General features: G+C 36.5%; 2 protein-coding genes across 3 annotated transcripts in view; both read left to right on the top strand.

The window, feature by feature from the left end:
• Positions 1-19,898, top strand: part of LOC307146894 (zinc finger CCHC domain-containing protein 24-like) — a gene marked incomplete at its 5' end in the record, with an annotated part of 51,101 nt that overhangs the window by 23,191 nt on the left and 8,012 nt on the right. The gene's annotated exons all lie outside the window — the stretch shown is intronic.
• On the top strand, positions 692-19,015 carry LOC307146891 (C5a anaphylatoxin chemotactic receptor 1-like). Its single transcript, XM_079851225.1, has 2 exons — positions 692-1,163; positions 18,333-19,015. The coding sequence occupies exons 1-2, from the start codon at positions 827-829 to the stop codon at positions 18,353-18,355; spliced, it is 360 nt and encodes a 119-aa protein (XP_079707351.1). The 5' UTR covers positions 692-826; the 3' UTR covers positions 18,356-19,015.

Below are 19,898 nucleotides of genomic sequence, written 5' to 3'. Positions count from 1 at the left end.
TGTGGACAAATAAAGACCTTACAATAGTATGGTAACAAAGTAATATTGCAATGTTTGTCTCTTGAAAATTATTTTTGCCTACTTTGCACATTTTCAGTTGTTTCTCTCTTTCTCATTTCACAGCTGAAATGTATGAATATTCTGACTATTCTTTTAATTTTCATGATAATGGCCCTCTTTGCGAGGGCACTGAAAACTGCACCGAAAAAAACTTCGTGGTCCCCTCTGAAGTGCCACTGTCCGAGATAGGTCCCCGGCACTGGTTCGCTCTGGTCTGCTACAGTACTGTGTTCCTGTTGGGCGTCCCTGGGAACGGTCTGGTGGTGTGGGTGACCGCGTTCAGAATGCCGAACTCTGTGAATGCGCAGTGGTTTTTAAATCTGGCCATCGCGGATCTGCTGTGCTGCTTGTCGTTGCCTCTCCTCATGGTCCCGCTCGCCCAGGACCATCACTGGCCTTTTGGCGATTTTGCTTGCAAATTACTCCCCGGTCTGTTCTACGTGATGATGTACTGCCGCGTTCTGCTCCTGGTTGTGATCAGCTTGGACCGTTTCCTTCTGGTGACCAAACCGGTGTGTGGTGCCAGAACCACAGGCATCTGAAGCAGGCCCGTAGCGTCTGTTTCATCGTCTGGATTCTCGCTCTCCTTGGAGGTTCTCCTCAATTTGCTCTCATGGAGGCATATGAAGTGAGCGAGACTAAAATAGTGTGCAATGTCTTCTACAATAGCTTAGCTCACGCAAGGACCTTAACTCTTACACACATTTTTCTGTCTTTTCTGCTGCCTTTCCTGATCATCTGCGCCAGCCATTGGAAGGTTTACCACATGACGAGCTCCGGGAGACAAAGAGGCAGCGACAAAGAGGCCCAGACGCTGCGTGTCATCCTGGCAGTGGTGCTCAGCTTCTTCCTATGCTGGATTCCCCTACATATCGTGGATGTTCTGTGGTTGGTGACGTTAGGACAGTCAGAACCTACTGAAGCCAACCTGCCTCTGGCCTATGTGCTGACGGTCTGTTTGAGTTACGTGAACAGCTGCCTGAACCCGCTGCTCTACGTGTGCCTCGGCCGCAGTTTCAAGGCCAATCTCATTAGCTCTCTGAGGAGTGTGCTCCACTTCGCATCCGAGGCTCCGACCAATGGAGTCAGCACGTCTGCAAACAGTAAGTCAACCACAGACGGCATGCTCAGAGAGAAGCCCCTATGAAATCACAAGTGCATCTATAAACCCTAGTCTTCAAATACTGCCCTCCGGAATCATTTCTAGATAAATAAAACGTATTTATTTATATTTGTGTCACTAGACATGCTACACAACAAAGATGTACAACATTAGTAACCAATATCGGTCTATTATGTTAAAAAAAATAGTATTTTTAAACTTTACAATTACCTAACAATAAAGTAGGTCATACCAGTGAGTTCAACTAAAAGCTTCATATGAAATCATGAGATAAATTAGAAGATTTCTGATAACTGAAAAGAGACAGTGGATCTACCATGGGCTTTTCTTCATAGATATTCAGGAAATTTGAAGAAGGAAGGCAAGTGATGTTATCAGTGTGATTTTTATTTCAAAATAAGAGATTTTTGTTTAATGGTAACACCAGTGACACAACTCCAGGGGACAACTAGCCTGGGTGTCAGCCCGAACCCCGCCCACAAAATTTTTTGGTCGGGAAGTTCGGTCTGGACTTGATCCATTGAGGAGTAATTATGCTCGGCTCCCAGAAGGCCAAGCCAATCAAATTGCCAGGGGCGGGCTTTAATCGATGATGGACAGATGATCTGCGGTTACATAATCACCCACGTCACCAAAGAGCGCTTGGGTTGAACTGGTTTTCAACAAAGACGACTTTTTTTTTTGTTTTTTGTTTTTTTTATTATTTTTTATTTAGTCAGTTCAAATACAAAAATATTTCAGTACAATGCAAAAAAAAAAAAAAAAAAAAAGGTTACAAAGTATTAACAATACAGCTCAAAATATTTTACCAAATAAACAAAAATAAAAAAATAAACATAAACATAAGAGCAAATACAAAAATATAAGTATAAAATATCAGGGCAGTTATATGTATTTGAAAAGCTTTAATATTTGTATTGTTTTTATAAGCTTTTTATTTTGTGATCTCATGTTTGAAAGAGTTTCAAAATATATTGTTAGATCAGTGTTATAGAAGGCAATATAGGAGGGTTTCTTTTGAGTTATTTTTGTCTTATGAATATAAAATTTCGCCAAAATGATAAAAAGATTAATTATATAATTTTGTTTTTCAGAAAAAGATGGGTTTTGGAAACAAAGTAAAATGTCATGAGGGTCTAAATTAAGACATCTGTTCAATTTTTTTGTCATATCTATTTTAAAGTCAGTCCAAAAAGAAATAGAAAAAGGGCAATATAAAAATAAATGTTCAATGTCTTCAAGTGATGTATTACAAAAAGTGCACATCACAAACAGTGTGAATATATCTACTAATGGTTGCATTTACAGGATAGCATCTATGAATAATTTTGTACATTACTTCTTTGACTTTATTAGAAATAATAAACTTATAGGGCATAGTCCAAATGTTGCGCCAAGATATACAATAAGGTTTAAGCCACTTTGATTTACATGGAGGACTGGATCCAACATTAAAGGAGTTTCTTATAAAGTTGTTATTAAAACCTTTATCAAATAAAGAGAGACCATTTACAAAGAGTTGAGGATTTTGTAAAGATGTATTATTGATATCTACATCTGAAAATTTGTTTAATATTAGTATGCCATTAGGAATAGCCTTAATTACTTTGTTAAATTCTTTTTCATTTACAAATAAACCATATTTTGAAATAAAATTAGGGTAGGTGTAAAATTGCCCATTTTTGTCAATTAGTTGGCTAACAATTAAAATGTTGTGTTGGACCCAATTCTCCATGTACAAAGATTTTTTATTATGAATGATATTACTATTGTTCCATATAAAACACCTACTGGGAGAAAAATTGTGTTTGTACAAAAGGGACCAGAAAAGTAATGTTTGTTTATGATAGTTAGCTAAAGCAATTGGAAGTTTACCGGTCATATAAGGACACTGCAACAAAAAGTTTAATCCCCCAAGTCTCTTGAACAAAAAATAAGGGACTATATTAAATATGCTTGTTTGATTTTTAAAAAAAGTTTTTAAGCCAATTTATTTTTAGAATTTGGTTAAAGATAGTAAAATTAAGAACATTTAATCCACCATCAGATAGTTTATTAACAAGAACGCTTTTCTTAATTTTATGAGGTTTGTTTTTCCAGATGAAATTGAAGAGTAATTTATCCATTTGTGAGCATATATCCTTTGGGGCACTAAGTGAAGAGAAAAGATATGCTGCTCTTGAAAGACCTTCTGCCTTACTCAATAGAATTCTCCCTTGAATAGAAAGATCTCTTGCTAACCATGAGTTATATTTCTTTTGTATTTTTTCAATAATAGGCAAAAAATTGGAGTTAACCATTACATCAGTGCTTTTAGAAATTTTAATTCCCAAATAGGTTACCATACTTTTAACAGGAATATTACACACAGTGGATAGGTTGTTGTTTTTAAGTTGTAGGATCTCACATTTAGATAAATTTAAATTCAATCCAGAGAATTTTGAGAAGCTATTAATCATGTTTAGAGCCAAAGGTACCTCAGAACTATCACCAAGAAAGATTGTCGTGTCATCAGCAAGTTGCGATATTTTAATTTGTCTTTCATAAAATTTCAATCCATTTAAAAGGGTGTTGGTTTATCATATTGCTTAACACTTGAGCTACAACTAAAAAAAGGAATGCAGAAATTGGGCAGCCTTGCCGAATGCCTCGGTTTATTTCAAATCTGGGAGATGTCCCATTAATAAGTTTAATAGAGCTATTACTACCATAGTACATCGTTTTTACACTTTTTATAAAATATTCTCTGAAACCAAAGAATTTTAAGGAATCAAATATAAATTTATGGCTAACTGTATCGAAAGCTTTTCTAAAATCTAAAAAGAGTATTAAAGGGTCACCATTTAGTAAATTGCTATATTCTACTAAATCAATAACTAAACGAATATTAGAGGAAATATGGCGTCCTTTCATGAAACCACATTGAGTTTCATCAATTATCTCATTTAAAGCATTTTTCATCCGTTTTGCAAAAACTGCTGCCATTATTTTATAATCATTATTTAATAATGATATAGGTCGCCAATTTTCTAATAATAGTCTATCTTTTTGAGGTTTAGGGATCAATGTGATGACGCTTTGTCTAAGTGATGTAGGTAAGGATCCTTTGTTGATGGCCTCTTCATATACTGCTAATAGGAATTTAGATATATCGTTTATAAAAGCTTTATAGAATTCTGATGAAAGGCCGTCATTTCCAGGGGATTTGTTGTTTTTTAGTGTTTTTATACAGAACTCAATTTCACTTAGAGAAAGGTTTTCAGAACATTCAATTCTACTTTCTAAAGATAGCAATTTTGGATTTCTAATGGTTTTAAGAAGAATTGAATTATCTTGGTCTTCTCCTAATGAATATATATCTGTATAATATTTAGAAATAAATTTAGAGATTGTGTCTAGGTCTTCAGTAACAAAGTCATTTATTTTTAATTTTCTAATTAGGCACATTTCTGCATTCCTTTTCTCGAGGCTAAAAAAATATTTACTATTTCTTTCACCTTCTTCCATCCATTTTCTTCGAGATCTTACAAAAGCACCTTTGGCTTTTTCTTGATAAATATGGTCTAATTCTTTCTGCAAATTATCTAAAACATCATTATTGGATGGGTGTGTAGATGTTTGAGTTAAATTGGAAATCTCTTTAATTATATCTTGAATACGTGTTCTTTTTTTCACTGCCAATTTTTTTCCAAATTGAATACTGTATTTTCTTATTTCAAATTTTAATAGTTCCCATATCTTGCCATATTCCTTCTTAATATTTGCCTGCTGCCAGTATGTATTTATTAATAATTGGATTTGTTTCACATAATCTTCATGGTATAAAAGTGAATTGTTTAGTTTCCAATAGCCTACATTTCGAGAGTTACACTGGATATCTTCAAATTTAATACTTAAAGTTAAAACTTTGTGATCAGTAAGAATAGCTGGGGAAATTTCAGTTTGTAAAACTTTTTGTTCCAAGTCTAAGGAAATTAGCCAAAAGTCAATTCGCGATTGCAGAGTCATTTGTTTATTGCTCCATGTGAATTGTCTAACAAGGGGGTGTCTATATCTCCAAATGTCCATGAGAGCTAAATTATTACAAAAATTCTGGAGTATGTTATTTTTATTAAAGACTTTGGAGGGGAATCTATCTAGAACATTATCATGAACCATATTAAAATCTCCGCCAATAATTATTTTTGCCATTGGAAATTTAGTTGAGAAAATATTGACATTTTCTTCTATTGTGTCTAACAATTCACAATTTAAAGAAGAAGAGTTGTAACCATAAATATTACATAATATAAACAAATGACTGCTAGTTTCAACAACTATAATTACCCAATGCCCTTTAACATCACATTTGTTACAAATAATTTTTCCTCTAAAGTTGCCTTTCAAAGTGCTTACACCAGCTGAATGGTTGTTTCCATGAGCTAACCAGAGATCATCTCCCCACTGATTCTTCCAAAATAAAACATCTTCCACACTTGAGTGGGATTCTTGTAAAAAAATAAAATCTGCCTTCATTTCTTTGCAAAACAAAAATATTGCTTTTCTTTTAACAATATCTCGAATGCCCTTTACATTAAGTGAAATGAGTGATAACTCCGTTATAATATAACAAGTTACAACAGGAGAAAAAATAACAGAAGTATGAGGAGGGTTTGGTTTATCCTCAATTTCAAAAGCAGAACAAATTTACTAAAGCTCAATATACGAACATTATATATGAACTAAAAAACGTTGTTAAGTTTGAACAAAAAAACAACAACCGTGCATGCGTTTGTGGCCATACATCTCAGATGTCTGAGGATCAGTTACCGTAGGCTACTTGTTCAGCTTATCTTTTGGGCTTCGGCATTCAGTTTAATCTCAATACCTTCAATGACCACCTTGGACCCGACATAGTAGGCTTTTCTGTTATCTTCGCGTGCTTTCTTCACATGTGGCCATAAAAGCGATCGTCTGTCTTTTTCATCTTTGGTCAGATCCTCCACGAAGCGAAGCTTGTGTTGTTTCAGGAACTCGTTGTTTTTGGCATTCTTCCAAATGGCATCACGCACAGACCGTAACGTGAATAAAGCAATGATGGCACGAATCCTACCCGATTGCGGTTTACCAAGCCTGTGAGCAATGTCAATGACTTCAAAACCTTTTTTGCAAGACTCAGGGGCAACAACGTTACAAATTTCTACAACTTTTGCCTTTACATCTTCGTTTGGTTGCTCAGAGAGGCCATGTAGACGTAGGCACCAACGTCTTTTGTAACGTTCAGCATCGGCGACTCTTTCTTCCAGACTGACGAGAGATTTTTGTTGTTGCGTGAATTTCTCACCCAGCTTGGTTTTGTCCTCCTTAATATCTTGAATCTCCGCATAAAGATGATTTAAGGATGTTTTGAGTTCCTCGATCGTGTTGGAGTTGGTAATTATCATTTTTTCGAGTGAGTCTGCCCTTTGATTAATTTTCAAGGTGAGGGCCGTGATGATATTTTCCTGCAACTCAGATAGGGAAGGCTCACCTCGGTTTTTCTTCGGCATAGGGCTGCTCAGTGGAGTGTCAGGAGCGGGAGGAAGAATTACTGGCAGGTCTCCTTTAGCTGAATCAGCTGAAGATGTGTGATCAGTTGCGTAGAAATGGTCTGAGATCGCTTTCTTTCGTTTGTCTTTGGCGCTCATTTTAATCGCTTGTCGTGCGTCACGCGGTGACGGATCTAGATCAGCAACTTCTTAGTACTTTTTCCAAGCGAAAAAATAAAGTTTGCTATTACAGTATTATAGACTATAGTTTCAAGTTCGTTTTTTGAAAGATTTAACACATGAAGAGTCTTCACAGAAAGAGGATAAAATCAAACCCTTCAGAGCGTTTCAACATACGTCTGTCTTGGTCGCCATCTTGTCTCGACCTCAACAAAGACGACTGCAGCAGGAGAATTGAGATGTTTAGATTCCGCTATCGCATCTGTTATAAAAGAAATCGACAGCGCATTAATTTTAAAAGACGAACAGAGAACCGCAATCAAGGCATTTGTCGATCAGAAAGATGTGTTTGCTGTCCTTCCTAGGGATTCGGCAAAAGTTTAATTTATCAGCTGACTCCGATGGTCGCTAAGAAGATGGGACGCAATGAAAACCCTGTGGTCATTGTGGTTTCTCCTTTGGTCGCCCTCATGGAGGGCTTTATTATTACTTTACTCATTACTTTACTTCTTCCTGCCTGTGTGCAGTTGAGCTCTGTTGACCATAGCTGTTGACAACTATGCGTCGCTCACTGGTTGCTCTGATTGGTTGTAGGTCTATCCAATTGAGTGCAGAGTTTTTTTTTTTTTTTTTTTTCTGGTTCGGTTAAGACACCCCTCATAATGAAAGCCCTATGGAGCAATATCAGACTCACATTCTGCCTCTAAATGAGTATGACGAAGTCAGGCTAGGGGACAACTACTTTCATTATAAATTTTCTAATATTTGTTCTGCATTTAGTTTTTTTATATCATTTACATAATATATTTGATAGTTATGTATACATTATTGTATTTTATGGTGTAAAAACCTGTTATTGACCTCAAAATAAAACATTTTCCCCCTGTACACTCTAAAAACTGCTGGGTTGTTTTAACCCAATGTTGGGTCAAATATGGTCTCACCCAACGTTGGGTTAAAAATTCAATTTAAAAATGGACAAACCCAGCCGTTGGTTTACATTTTTAATGTAACCAATGCAATTTGTCCATTTTTAAATTGCATTTTTGTCCATTTTTGATTTTGTCCAAAATGCAATTTGTCCATTTTTAAATTGCATTTTTTAACCCAACGTTGGGTGTGACCATATTTGACCCAAAATTGGGTTAACACAACCCAGCAGTTTTTAGAGTGTACATGACTGGGGATGAGCACTTCTGTAGTGCTTGGAATTCTATATAATTCTATATCTATATTTCCCAACTCTCTCATTAGATTCAAAATGTTTCAACATTTGCGATGTATTTGGATTAGTGATCGACCGATATATCGGGCGGCCGATAAATCGGGCCGATATTTGCGGGTTTGACGTGTATCGGCATCGGCCGATACGCGGCTGCTGCGTTCGCCGATAGTTTTTTCCCGGCATAAATTACAGACAGGCGTCCGCAGGCAGCTTTGTGTTGCTGGAGACCTGCAGTTCACGTGCAGCCCATGCACTGCCCCTCCCACACTAGCAGAGTGCTGGAAGCCTCTTCAAGACAACGGCAAGTTTTAAACTTTCAAAGCATCTTTTAACTGTTTGACTTAGCTGAAATATTGCCATACACTTTAAAAGTGGAAACACGTTGCTCTATATGTGCGTGCAACTAAGCAAGTTTGTGGGTCCAAATGGAAAACGCGAATGCCTCATCTATAAAACTGCTTGTCATTGTAAGGGAGCTGCAAATAGCTAAGTTTGAGGCTATCCATATGCATACGGCTGCTGTTACGAACACTGGTCATAGGATTAAATAATGCCGACGTTGTTCCGTGATATTTGTGGGAGTTTTATTCAGCGACCACCTGGCTGAGGTTTGGGCGTGTGCTCATAAGCGACGCGGTTGCGACACGCATGCGATGCAGCGCGCTCGTTTGTCCAGGCGCTTCTATGCCGTGGTGAGATGAAAACAAATACATTTTTGAGGGCCTGTTCACATATCGTGTCTTTTGCGCGCTCAAGTTCGTTATTTCAAATGTAGGCGCGCTGTATGCGCGCTCATAATGGAAGCGACGCGCTTGTTTTTTCCAAGCGCGTCCGCGCCGCATCGAGATAAAAACATCTCAACTTTTCAGAATGCCGCAAGCGTGGTGGAATAATACGACAGCATCGAAAACTCGGCCGAACAGCTGATCATAGCTGGACAGGGCGGGTTTTTATTTCTCATCTCCATAAATATATGTAGTCGTAAAGGGCAGGAAAAAAATAATCCTTCCTCCATGTCATCATGGAGAGCGCAGTTCATGGCTGCATAGCAAAGACAGACGTTTATTATGCTGCTTGCTTGTTGCTACTGTGTGCAATAGTGTAATTATTTTATTAATGCTTAAATATTTATTTTCAGAATTTACTTAAAGAATTTGAATTATGCTTAAATATTTATTTTCAGTAATTTTAGCACTGAACTTTTTTTTACTTGTTCTACCTCACATGTTTTTAATATTTGTCAAATATATATATATATATTTTAAGTTCAATAAATGTTCCTTTTTTAAATTGAGACTTGTAACATTTGTTATCATCATTGTGTCATTTTTATGATTTAAATTGAGTGAGCAAAAGCAGTATCGGCTCCAAATATCGGCCCAAGGAAATCGGCAGCCCGTATCGGTCATCGGCTAAGGCTGATGAAAAAAAATCGGTATCGGCATCGGCACTAAAAAATCCATATCGGTCGATCCCTAATTTGGATGCTAAACTATTCTTTATCATAGGCTTTGTACTTCACTCACGTTCCAATATCAATGGAAAAATCTGCGCGATTGAACAGTGGACACATAAAAACATAGGCTACTCCGTCATTTTGTTCATACAGGACATCATTCAAACTGCAAAGTGTTAACTTATATTTGTGTACAGTTGAAATAAAACACAACATTGTGCTTTTGTAAAATAAATTCAAGCAATCCACCCCCCGAAAGAAGCTAATTTTAAAATTAAACTAAAATGCTCACGGCTGCACTGGCAAAGGTGCGCGCCCGTGGCGAGGAACGAGCAGAGAAGAGTGAACGTTTTTTAGTTCATTCCTACTTCCATAGGAATTCATTGAAAACACTCGCTCTGCTCCGTGTAAGACTGAAAATACTGGTTGGGGCCCTGATCTGAGACAAAAGGGCCTTGCTGGCTAATTAGCATTCGACCTCCCCATACAGCCTGACTTCCTCCCAGAAACAACAAAGAACTCACAAAAGAACATAGTTTAATGTAAATGTTTATGATTGACTGGTATGTTTTTGGTGTCATTTGAAATGTCTCAAAGTGAGTGGTACAGATATCTCATATCCAGATAGATAAAATAAAAGGTAATAAGGTTTATAGAAGTTTAGAGAAAACTGGTTAAGCCATTTGAGGGTGGTCTTCCCCATCCCCCATGTCACCTGGGCAAACAGTATTTAAAGGAAGGTGTGCTTGCTCTATCTGGTCTCTTGTACTTGGCTGGTGAGAAACGGAATAGGTGGTAGCTCTCTCTCTCTCTCTCTCTCTCTCTCTCTCTCTCTCTCTCTCTCTCTCTCTCTCTCTCTTTCTTTCTCTTTCTCTCTCCCTATCTCAGGTACAAGCTGGGTAAGATTCTTTGGTGTAACCAATGTATAACCATGTTCTAGATATTTGAATTGATTGTGGAATTAATTTCTGATATCTGAAACATTAAAATGTTACATTCGATTATTCTAACTGATCTTGACATTGTTCATTTAATGGCTAAAAGGAATAGTCCAACATTCGCTCACTCTTAGTGAGGCACAGATATTATTAAAACCTTTCATTTATGGAGTCAGATGAATTACGAGAGAATACATAACTAAATGTATTGTAAATTTAACCAACCAATACGTTGCATGGGTAAGGACAGAGCACGTGATAACCTTCCCTGTGTTATTGGTGAACCGGCAATTGGACCAATTTCACGGGCCTTACAAAGTGGTGACCCCGACGTGATCTCAAAACAGATCAAAACAGATTCACGAGAAACGTCCTTTCCGGCAAGTATTGGGACTTTAATATCAACAAGAGTCTTGAACATCTTCTCTTTCTTCTGCGGTTGTGGTAAGTCAATTTTCTTTGCATTTTAGAAATGTTCAAGAAATGTTTGATGTGGCAGCCAGATGAAGAATGATTCGATTTTAAAGATCTCCTTGTTTTGCCTAAGCAACAAGAAACGAAACCTAAAGTGAGAATAACATCTTCCAAATAATTAATAACTCGATGAAGAGCTGAAAAAAGTAAAGCCTAAAAAGTTTTAAAATCAGCCGCATGTTTTCCGGCCATTGTTGTATCTGGCTTTGTTTAAACACTAGCAACACGTGATGAGAACGAGCAAACAACAGAAAGAGAAATCTAAGTTTGTAAACGATCGGAAAACACGTGATTTTATAAATAAAAAGGCAGATCAATGCATTGTTTATGAAAGGAAAATTTTGGGAAAACAGGATGATATGATGTACAGTCTAAAACTCAAATATCAAGGATAATGCTAAATGCTATTGTCCATGTTGCTTTCAAAATGCTCAAGGTTACGCTAAATGCTAAAGCCATGCTGCGCTCAAGGCTAATGCTAAATGCTATTGTCCATGTTGCTTTCAAGATGCTCAAGGCTAAAGCTAAATGCTAAAGCCATGCTGCATTTAAGGGATGGGATTAATTAAGTGATGCATATTCTGTTTGGATTTTCAAATTTGTAATTGTGCTTAACACATTGTGCTAGAACACACTTTATAGTTGTTTGTGCTATGAAAATGTGCACATAGGCTAGTTGAATTTATTCTTTAAAAACACAGGATTGCTTTGCTGTGAGTGTATTTGGAACACTTAGGTAAAAGGTTGTAGATGTTGTATTCTAGGCCATGTATCCTGGGTAAACTGGATTAAATATCAAGTGTGTTTGTTGAATTTGTTTGTCTCCTAAGAGGAGCATAGGATTGCCATGTGGCTACAATGTAAATCACAAGACAAAGAAATCAGAAAATCAGAAACGAATGCATCTCATTAATCTTGAAACAAAAATCTTTTTATATTTAAGGCTTCAGAGAACTAAATATTGTTATGTTTGAATGTATTCTGAATTACTCTGAGATTTGTTTTTTCCAAAATAGATTAACGGATTCGTATATTGCCACAAGCTGCGTCAGAGGTTAACGACGGTTAACAACTGATATCAGGGAGTTTTGCTGGCGACTTGGGTGGGTGGATGTGTTCCGATGTCTTCTTTTCTAATTTAATGTTACTTTAGATAAATGTACAGGCTTGATTAATTCAGAGCCAAAACCTACTAAAGTAAAACAATTGAATTAAGATCTTGAAGGGCACCCAAGGGGGCTATGAAAAAGTCTCTTTGATTGTTGTGCGTGTTCGGCAAAATCCTAGAGAATTAGCCAACTGCCTCTGCTCCTGATCTTCGGGACTGGCCACTTGTGTCGGAGACCTGGGTAAGGAACTCGGAGCAATATAGTTTTCCTTGTCTATAAACGGAAAAATATATAGTGAGAGTAAATAGAATAACCAAACGTTAAAATGGCCATTTAAAAGACTAAATGAGAAGAAAATGTATTTGAAACCTAGAAAAGAAATAAGAGAAACAGCGAATGTAGATCTTATAATTATATTATAACTTGAATTATAATAAACATTATATTACACTCGCCGAGCAGGACAATAATTGGAGAAGGGTGACTTTCGTCACTAAAATGGAATTTCTGAAACAGAATTTCATTTGTGTGCTACCCAGTGCCAAAAAGGGGCGGTACACGGCTAGAATTGTGTGGCACAGGTAATAGCAAACCAAAATTGTGCAACAACTAAAATCTAATTAATCAGAGAAGTAAATTTACAAGGAGGGTGTGAAATGCTAAAAAGTACCACAGTTTTTTGCAGGTCAAAAAATATCTGCACTAACTAAAATGTGTGAACGACACAATAAACAGATCTGGCCGTAATGAGAGAAAGCAATGAGCATTGCACATGCAGCGGACTGAAGGCTGAACTGGAAAAGCAGCTTCAGGTGTCACAACACACTGAAACAACAGCAACAATTCAGACTTGGTCAATGAAACTCGGTTTCATGTGACATCTGGAATTAAAATTCGTCTGAATTTAATGTTTTTGAAATATTGGAATTATCTGTGGTTCGCTCTCCTCTGTTTTCTGTCTCAGGCTTAGGCTACTTCTGCAAAATGGTGGAGCCCACCTGGAGCAAATCCAGGACAGCGGAATTGAGACTCGGGAGATGGGTGAAAAGACATTACAAAAGGCCTTTTCACACGTCACACTATCACATTACTGCAAAAATATGGCCTCCCAGTATAGAACTGGAACTAAATTTGCAACACAATTGTTATAGATTAGAGTACACCCATCTCCTAGAAGTGAACACTGAACACACACCTCCATCACTATACACGGCACATCATACGAAGATGTGTCAACTTCACACAAACAGATCCAGATAGCTTCACACACACAGGGTAAAGCTGATCTCATGATCATGGTCTAACAGAGACACAGAGAATAGCATACGCTATTCACAACAAACTGCCAACTAATGTAACACACATGGACAACTGAATGGCTACAGTCACAAATCAAGACAAATTCTAAGGCAGACCTGCCATTAAATTTCAAATTCCATGATTGTTGGTGGGAGTTGGAAGATCAGAGGGCCCCTGATTTCTCAACTTACCACTAATAACAGAAACATAATTAAAATGGATAAGTACCAATTCAATCAAGTACAAAAATTTACAATTCAACTCTGTCATAATCTGTGACTTTGAGCCAGATCAATAAACACACTCTCTCACAGACACACACACACAGCAACACACACACACACACACACACACACACACACACACACACAAAAACACTCTCACAGACAAAAAAACACTCTGACATTCTAAAAAATTAAACACAAACACACAAAACCATTGATTGGTTTACACTGACCTCTTGTAACATTTCTGAAACTTATTTTTGATTTTAATTTCTGAAACTCTGCATTTTTCCTTTGAGTAATTCAGAAAAACATTTCTGAAACTTATTTTTGATTTTAATTTCTGAAACTCATTTTGATTTCTGCATTTTTTCCTTTGAATAATTCAGAAAAACATTTCTAAAACTTATTTTGATTTTAATTTCTGAAACTTATTTTGATTTCTGCTTATTTGTATATTGTCCATTTTACTCGCAACAATGTTTTGGACATCAATTCAATTGAATCTCTATGTTTGGTTACACCAAAATTTAGCTGACACTCTTCATGAAATGTTGTTTTAACCCAGCACTGGTTGATTTGTTAGAATGCCATTTATTGAAATGTTTCTAGAAACAGGGTAAGAGCTTGTAAGATCTTCCTTTGTCCTTTATTGACCCTCTATAGGAGTACTATTGGCGTGGTAATTAAAAATCAGGTAATTAATGAGACCAAATATACCACTCACATTTTGCTGACATGAACATGGTATTTTACATTGAACATGACATGATTTTGCTTTATTGCTTTATGTATTCCTATGCACTTCCTTACGACTGTAAGTCCATATGTGCTCAATCGTGAAGCGGACATTTAAGATGCTTTTCAGGTGTCTCACACAAAGCAGTGTGGATCAAAGGAGAACCCCTTCATCCACTGAGGTCTGCCCAGACCACCGTACCACTGGAGGTGACAGGGTTGGTCAAGAAGGGTCAGATCATCATCGTGGAGAAGGTGCCAGGGAAGCGGAAGTTTCCCCATGATGGAATGACACGTCAACTGAACAAGTCACTAAAGGTCCAGATTGACTCTATGAACTTTGCTCACGTCACAGGATTGCAGGAAGAGAACCTGAATGTATTCATCCACCTGCTGGACTCAAGCTATGCACTGGTGAGAACAGGTGTTCTGTGAACAGGTGTTCTGCAGGTGAACACTGAGCTCACTGAGCTTCTACAGATGCCAACATTGCAAAGACAATTTTTGTGCTACATCTTCAAGGATTATAACAAACGTCTTACTGTGACCCCGTAAGTGTTCATCAGAATTTGACCCACGGGATCAAGGAGGGATCTGTAAGACTGAAAATACTGGTTGGGGCCCTGATCTGAGACAAAAGGGCCTTGCTGGCTAATTAGCATTCGACCTCCCCATACAGCCTGACTTCCTCCCAGAAACAACAAAGAACTCACAAAAGAACATAGTTTAATGTAAATGTTTATGATTGACTGGTATGTTTTTGGTGTCATTTGAAATGTCTCAAAGTGAGTGGTACAGATATCTCATATCCAGATAGATAAAATAAAAGGTAATAAGGTTTATAGAAGTTTAGAGAAAACTGGTTAAGCCATTTGAGGGTGGTCTTCCCCATCCCCCATGTCACCTGGGCAAACAGTATAAAGGAAGGTGTGCTTGCTCTATCTGGGCTCTTGTACTTGGCTGGTGAGAAACGGAATAGGTGGTAGCTCTCTCTCTCTCTCTCTCTCTCTCTCTCTCTCTCTCTCTCTCTCTCTCTCTCTCTTTCTTTCTCTTTCTCTCTCCCTATCTCAGGTACAAGCTGGGTAAGATTCTTTGGTGTAACCAATGTATAACCATGTTCTAGATATTTGAATTGATTGTGGAATTAATTTCTGATATCTGAAACATTAAAATGTTACATTCGATTATTCTAACTGATCTTGACATTGTTCATTTAATGGCTAAAAGGAATAGTCCAACATTCGCTCACTCTTAGTGAGGCACAGATATTATTAAAACCTTTCATTTATGGAGTCAGATGAATTACGAGAGAATACATAACTAAATGTATTGTAAATTTAACCAACCAATACGTTGCATGGGTAAGGACAGAGCACGTGATAACCTTCCCTGTGTTATTGGTGAACCGGCAATTGGACCAATTTCACGGGCCTTACATCCGCACCATTTTCATTGTCCATGCGGACGAACATATTCAGGCCTACCTGATTTTGAACACAAGAGGGCAGTATAGCACTATGAATGACATGATTTATTTATTTTTTTGGACTAAACAACCATTCTGGCTGTTTTTAAACTTAAGCATAATTCTTAAATTGAAAAAAAAGAGAATAAAATGGGTTTAGTTCTGATATTTGTATAATTTTATAGAGAAATAAATGGTGTATAATTAAATTTTTTAGAAGATATGAGGCTTTTAGTGTTTCCTTTTTGGACATTACTTTAATCCCTCGCCATAGCAAAACCATTTGATATGTTTAATATCCGTTCACAATTTAGCATCTTTAATGTATTTTCATCGTGTTGAAAAAGTTTGGTGGGAATAAAATAAACCACTTAGGAGGAGTAGCTAAAAACTCAAGAGTCTGAAATATCCAAAAAATCCACATTCAAACCAAAATATCTGACTTCCTGTTGGTCGGAGCTAATGACTGTAAATTAGAAAGTTGTCCGGCTCGATGAGACCAATTTACTTACTGATTTTTGTAACTGTAGGTAAAACTAAACCCCCCACTTTTGTCAAAAGCATTTTGAAAGTGACACACTTCCTGCTGCCAGTTGGTGGCGCTAAAACTTTGACTCACAATAGTTGCATCCATCTGATCGGCCTCTTACCACAAACACACTGCTGAAGTTTCATCAAGATCAGTTAATATATGCAGAAGTTATAACACTTCGTGTTTCTCTTTTCTCGCAATAAATTCGTTTCCTCGCCACGGCCAAACCGTTCGAGATATCAAAAATCCGTCCGCAATTTAGCATCCTCAATGTCTTGACTTCATGTTGACCGAGTTTGGTGGCGATTGGATGAATTTTAAATTCATGAGTATTTCAAATTCCACAGCAAGCGTTTTCCAAACAACCCATAATAGCCGACTTCCTGTTGGGCTGGCGTATAACTTGACAGAGGGAAAGTTGTTCGGCCCGATGAGATCTATATGTGTACCGAGTTTCATATTAATTCATGCAAGCATGTTTGATATATATGGAATTACTTTTGTGCCAATAATAATGAACGTAACTTTTCAAGAAACTAATGAAAATATAAACTGAAACTGAATAAAATATCTTTGAAACTGAAAAAGAATAAATCGCAGGCAAATTTTTTGACTTTGTTTTTAATACACTGCATATTTTGCTAACTATTTCTCATATTTCTTTCGCTGATCTGAACTTACAAATGCGCTTCCAGAGTTTTCGTTTATGCTCTCTGAGTTTTCGTTCGCCGTTCTGACAGATTTCTCTAGTGGGGGCAGGGCTAGTAGCAGTGTGTTCTCATTGGCTACTGAGTTTTTGATTGACGGCTTCTTCACCTAGAAGTGAAGACGTCAGTGGTGTGTTTATGTGTGGATGTGAGCGTCTGTAAGCGCAGCTTTCTATTTCATTTTAGTGATATTAAGTTTATATCTGTATTTATTTGCTGCTACACTATATTGTTGAGATGATTTCTTATAGAAGGAATAGTACAGACAAATGATATCATTATCATTAGTCATCGTCGCTATCAGGATACTGGATAGCCTAGGCTACTCGTGGTAAGTCTGATTTAAAAAAACAAAAAAAATTAGTAATACTATACTAATACTATTTATAATACTTGCTCAGTGAGAGCCCATAACATTATACAGCAGCGTTGTCTTGATTTAACTTAGCCCAATCATTACATGACTTGTTTATCTACATTCGGTTACAGTCTTCGATTAGATCATATTTCCCCCCAGCCACACCAAACAACATTGGGCTAGAGTACTGTACAGTATCTGTACTGTATCAGTCAGTGACCGATGCCATAGGACCAGAGCGCTGTCAATCACTGCCTGATTCAACTTTGGCAATGTAAAGCCTTTTTTTTACCATGCCGATAAAGCTATTTAAACCTGAATTTCTCAATTGCTGATTAATTTGCGATGCAGAGTTTTTGAAAGAGGAGAGACACGACTTGACCACAGAACACGTCTCTGTTCATAATATGTAAACACTCAATTATTTTGAAGTATCGCCCTGGTCGGAATATTTATTCTGATTACTTTTGTGTGATAAAGATGACTGATAAAGCTATTATATGTAGCTAGTATGAGTAACAAAATGCTTTTTCTGTGTTCATATTTCACTAATAATAATGCAAAAAATTGCACTTCAAATGAACATTTCTGAGAAAAATGTTTAATCTTTAATAGTCTTTAATAATAAATATATGTCCAAATTAAAAAATGAATACATGCAAGTAATTATGACTGAAAACATCCAGCAACTAGGGAATACACAGCCATATGTTTATATATAGGGCTATACAGCCATCTACTGGTTACACAACCGTATTACAGATGATAAATGCTGCATGACTCCGAAGTAAATATTTAGTACTGTAAAATCCCTTAAAACATTTATATAATTTGTTTGGAATAAATATTTTAAGTCTGCAACTTGTTACTGTATGTGGGAGTTCAAAGCAGTTTGTATTGTTAGATTATAATACATTTCCTTTCTCATTTTTTCCAGGTAGTGGAGCAACCTTTCCATAAACAAAATTCTGATGCTGACACAGGATGGAGTGATAGTACCAGAGATCCACCGTCCCTATCAGACAATAATCTTACTTTGTTCAGACACATCACCTTTGAATGACTGGGATCTTGATCTTCAGACACCTGATTTATTTTATTTTAATATAAAATAGCAAATATTTTAATTTCCTCTAGATTAAAACAAACACAGTTCACAAGTACACAAGAGGTTGCACTTTATTCTTATTAATCTATGCTGATCTTGGATTAGCATACCAACAGCATATGAATGTTAAGGGCATAGTTCACCCAAAAATAAAATTCTCACTTATTTTACTCAGGTGAGTAAATGATGAGAGAATCCTCATGTTTTGGGTGGACTATCCTTGTACTGCTTGTGTCCAGTCACTGCTTTGTTACTTGTACTGCAACAGGAACTGTTCAAAGAATCATTGCATCATTTAAAATGTATATGAATTTTAAATAATTATGTATTCTGTATTTGTAATTGTGCATTTTATATAGTAATGTATATCATGAGAATACTGTGCATTACATGTATATTATGCAGTTAATGTTTTGTGGATTCTGGTCTTTATTGTCACAACATAATTGCATCCAAGACTTTCACTCTGATACTTGTGTATATGCTTTAGTGACAATAAAGAATGTAAATTTATTTGAATTCATATTTTCAATTACATTCATTTAACTGGTTGTATAAGTCACAATTGAAACGGTTGATGATTGTTAAAATATATTTACAATTTTAAATGTTAGAAGATAGTATTAATTAAATTAAATAACTAAATACAATTATCAGCATGATAAAAAATAAAAATAAAAATGGCAACAAGAACATTCTTTGTGTGACATATGTAATGAAATTCCCTTTGAGGTCTGTATCATCTCACAGCAGGCCACGATTGTAATTTTCATATTGTTTAAATTCCTCTTATTTAAGTGATCATTAATTTTGATGGTGTAAATGTATATCATGCTAACAATGAGTAGTGTGATGGCCATGGTTGCCAACCTTGATTACCTGGTTGAAGTGAAACTTTCTTGACGGCTGAATATATCACACACGTTTGCTAGTATTCTCTTTAAATTGTAACAGCTCAACCTAATCAGAGCCTAACATGCAAAAGAATCATCAGGAATAAACAAATATTCTCCGAAAACATTGGACACTATACAATATTTTAAGTATTATATACAGTACTTTAATGTACAATTACACCTGAATAGACTGAATAGATCTCCTGTGCTCCTAAAAGCTTCTGTAGACAAAGTAGTAGCAGCAGGTAAGTACAGATAAAATTAAAAAACAAACATAACTTAATATCACTAAAATGAAATAGAAAGCTGCGCTTACAGACGCTCACATCCACACATAAACACACCACTGACGTCTTCACTTCCAGTTGAAGAAGCTGTCAATCAAAAACTCAGTAGCCAATGAGAACACACTGCTACTAGCCGCGCCCCCACGAGAGAAATGTGTCAGAACGGCGAACGAAAACTTCAGAAGCGTAAACGAAAACTTCAGAAGCATAAA

This window comes from Squalius cephalus (assembly GCF_949319135.1).
Source record: "Squalius cephalus genome assembly, chromosome: 19".
Classification (NCBI taxonomy): domain Eukaryota; kingdom Metazoa; phylum Chordata; class Actinopteri; order Cypriniformes; family Leuciscidae; genus Squalius; species Squalius cephalus.
Note: the sequence above shows the minus strand (reverse complement) of the source record. Positions and strands in the feature narration are given on the sequence as shown.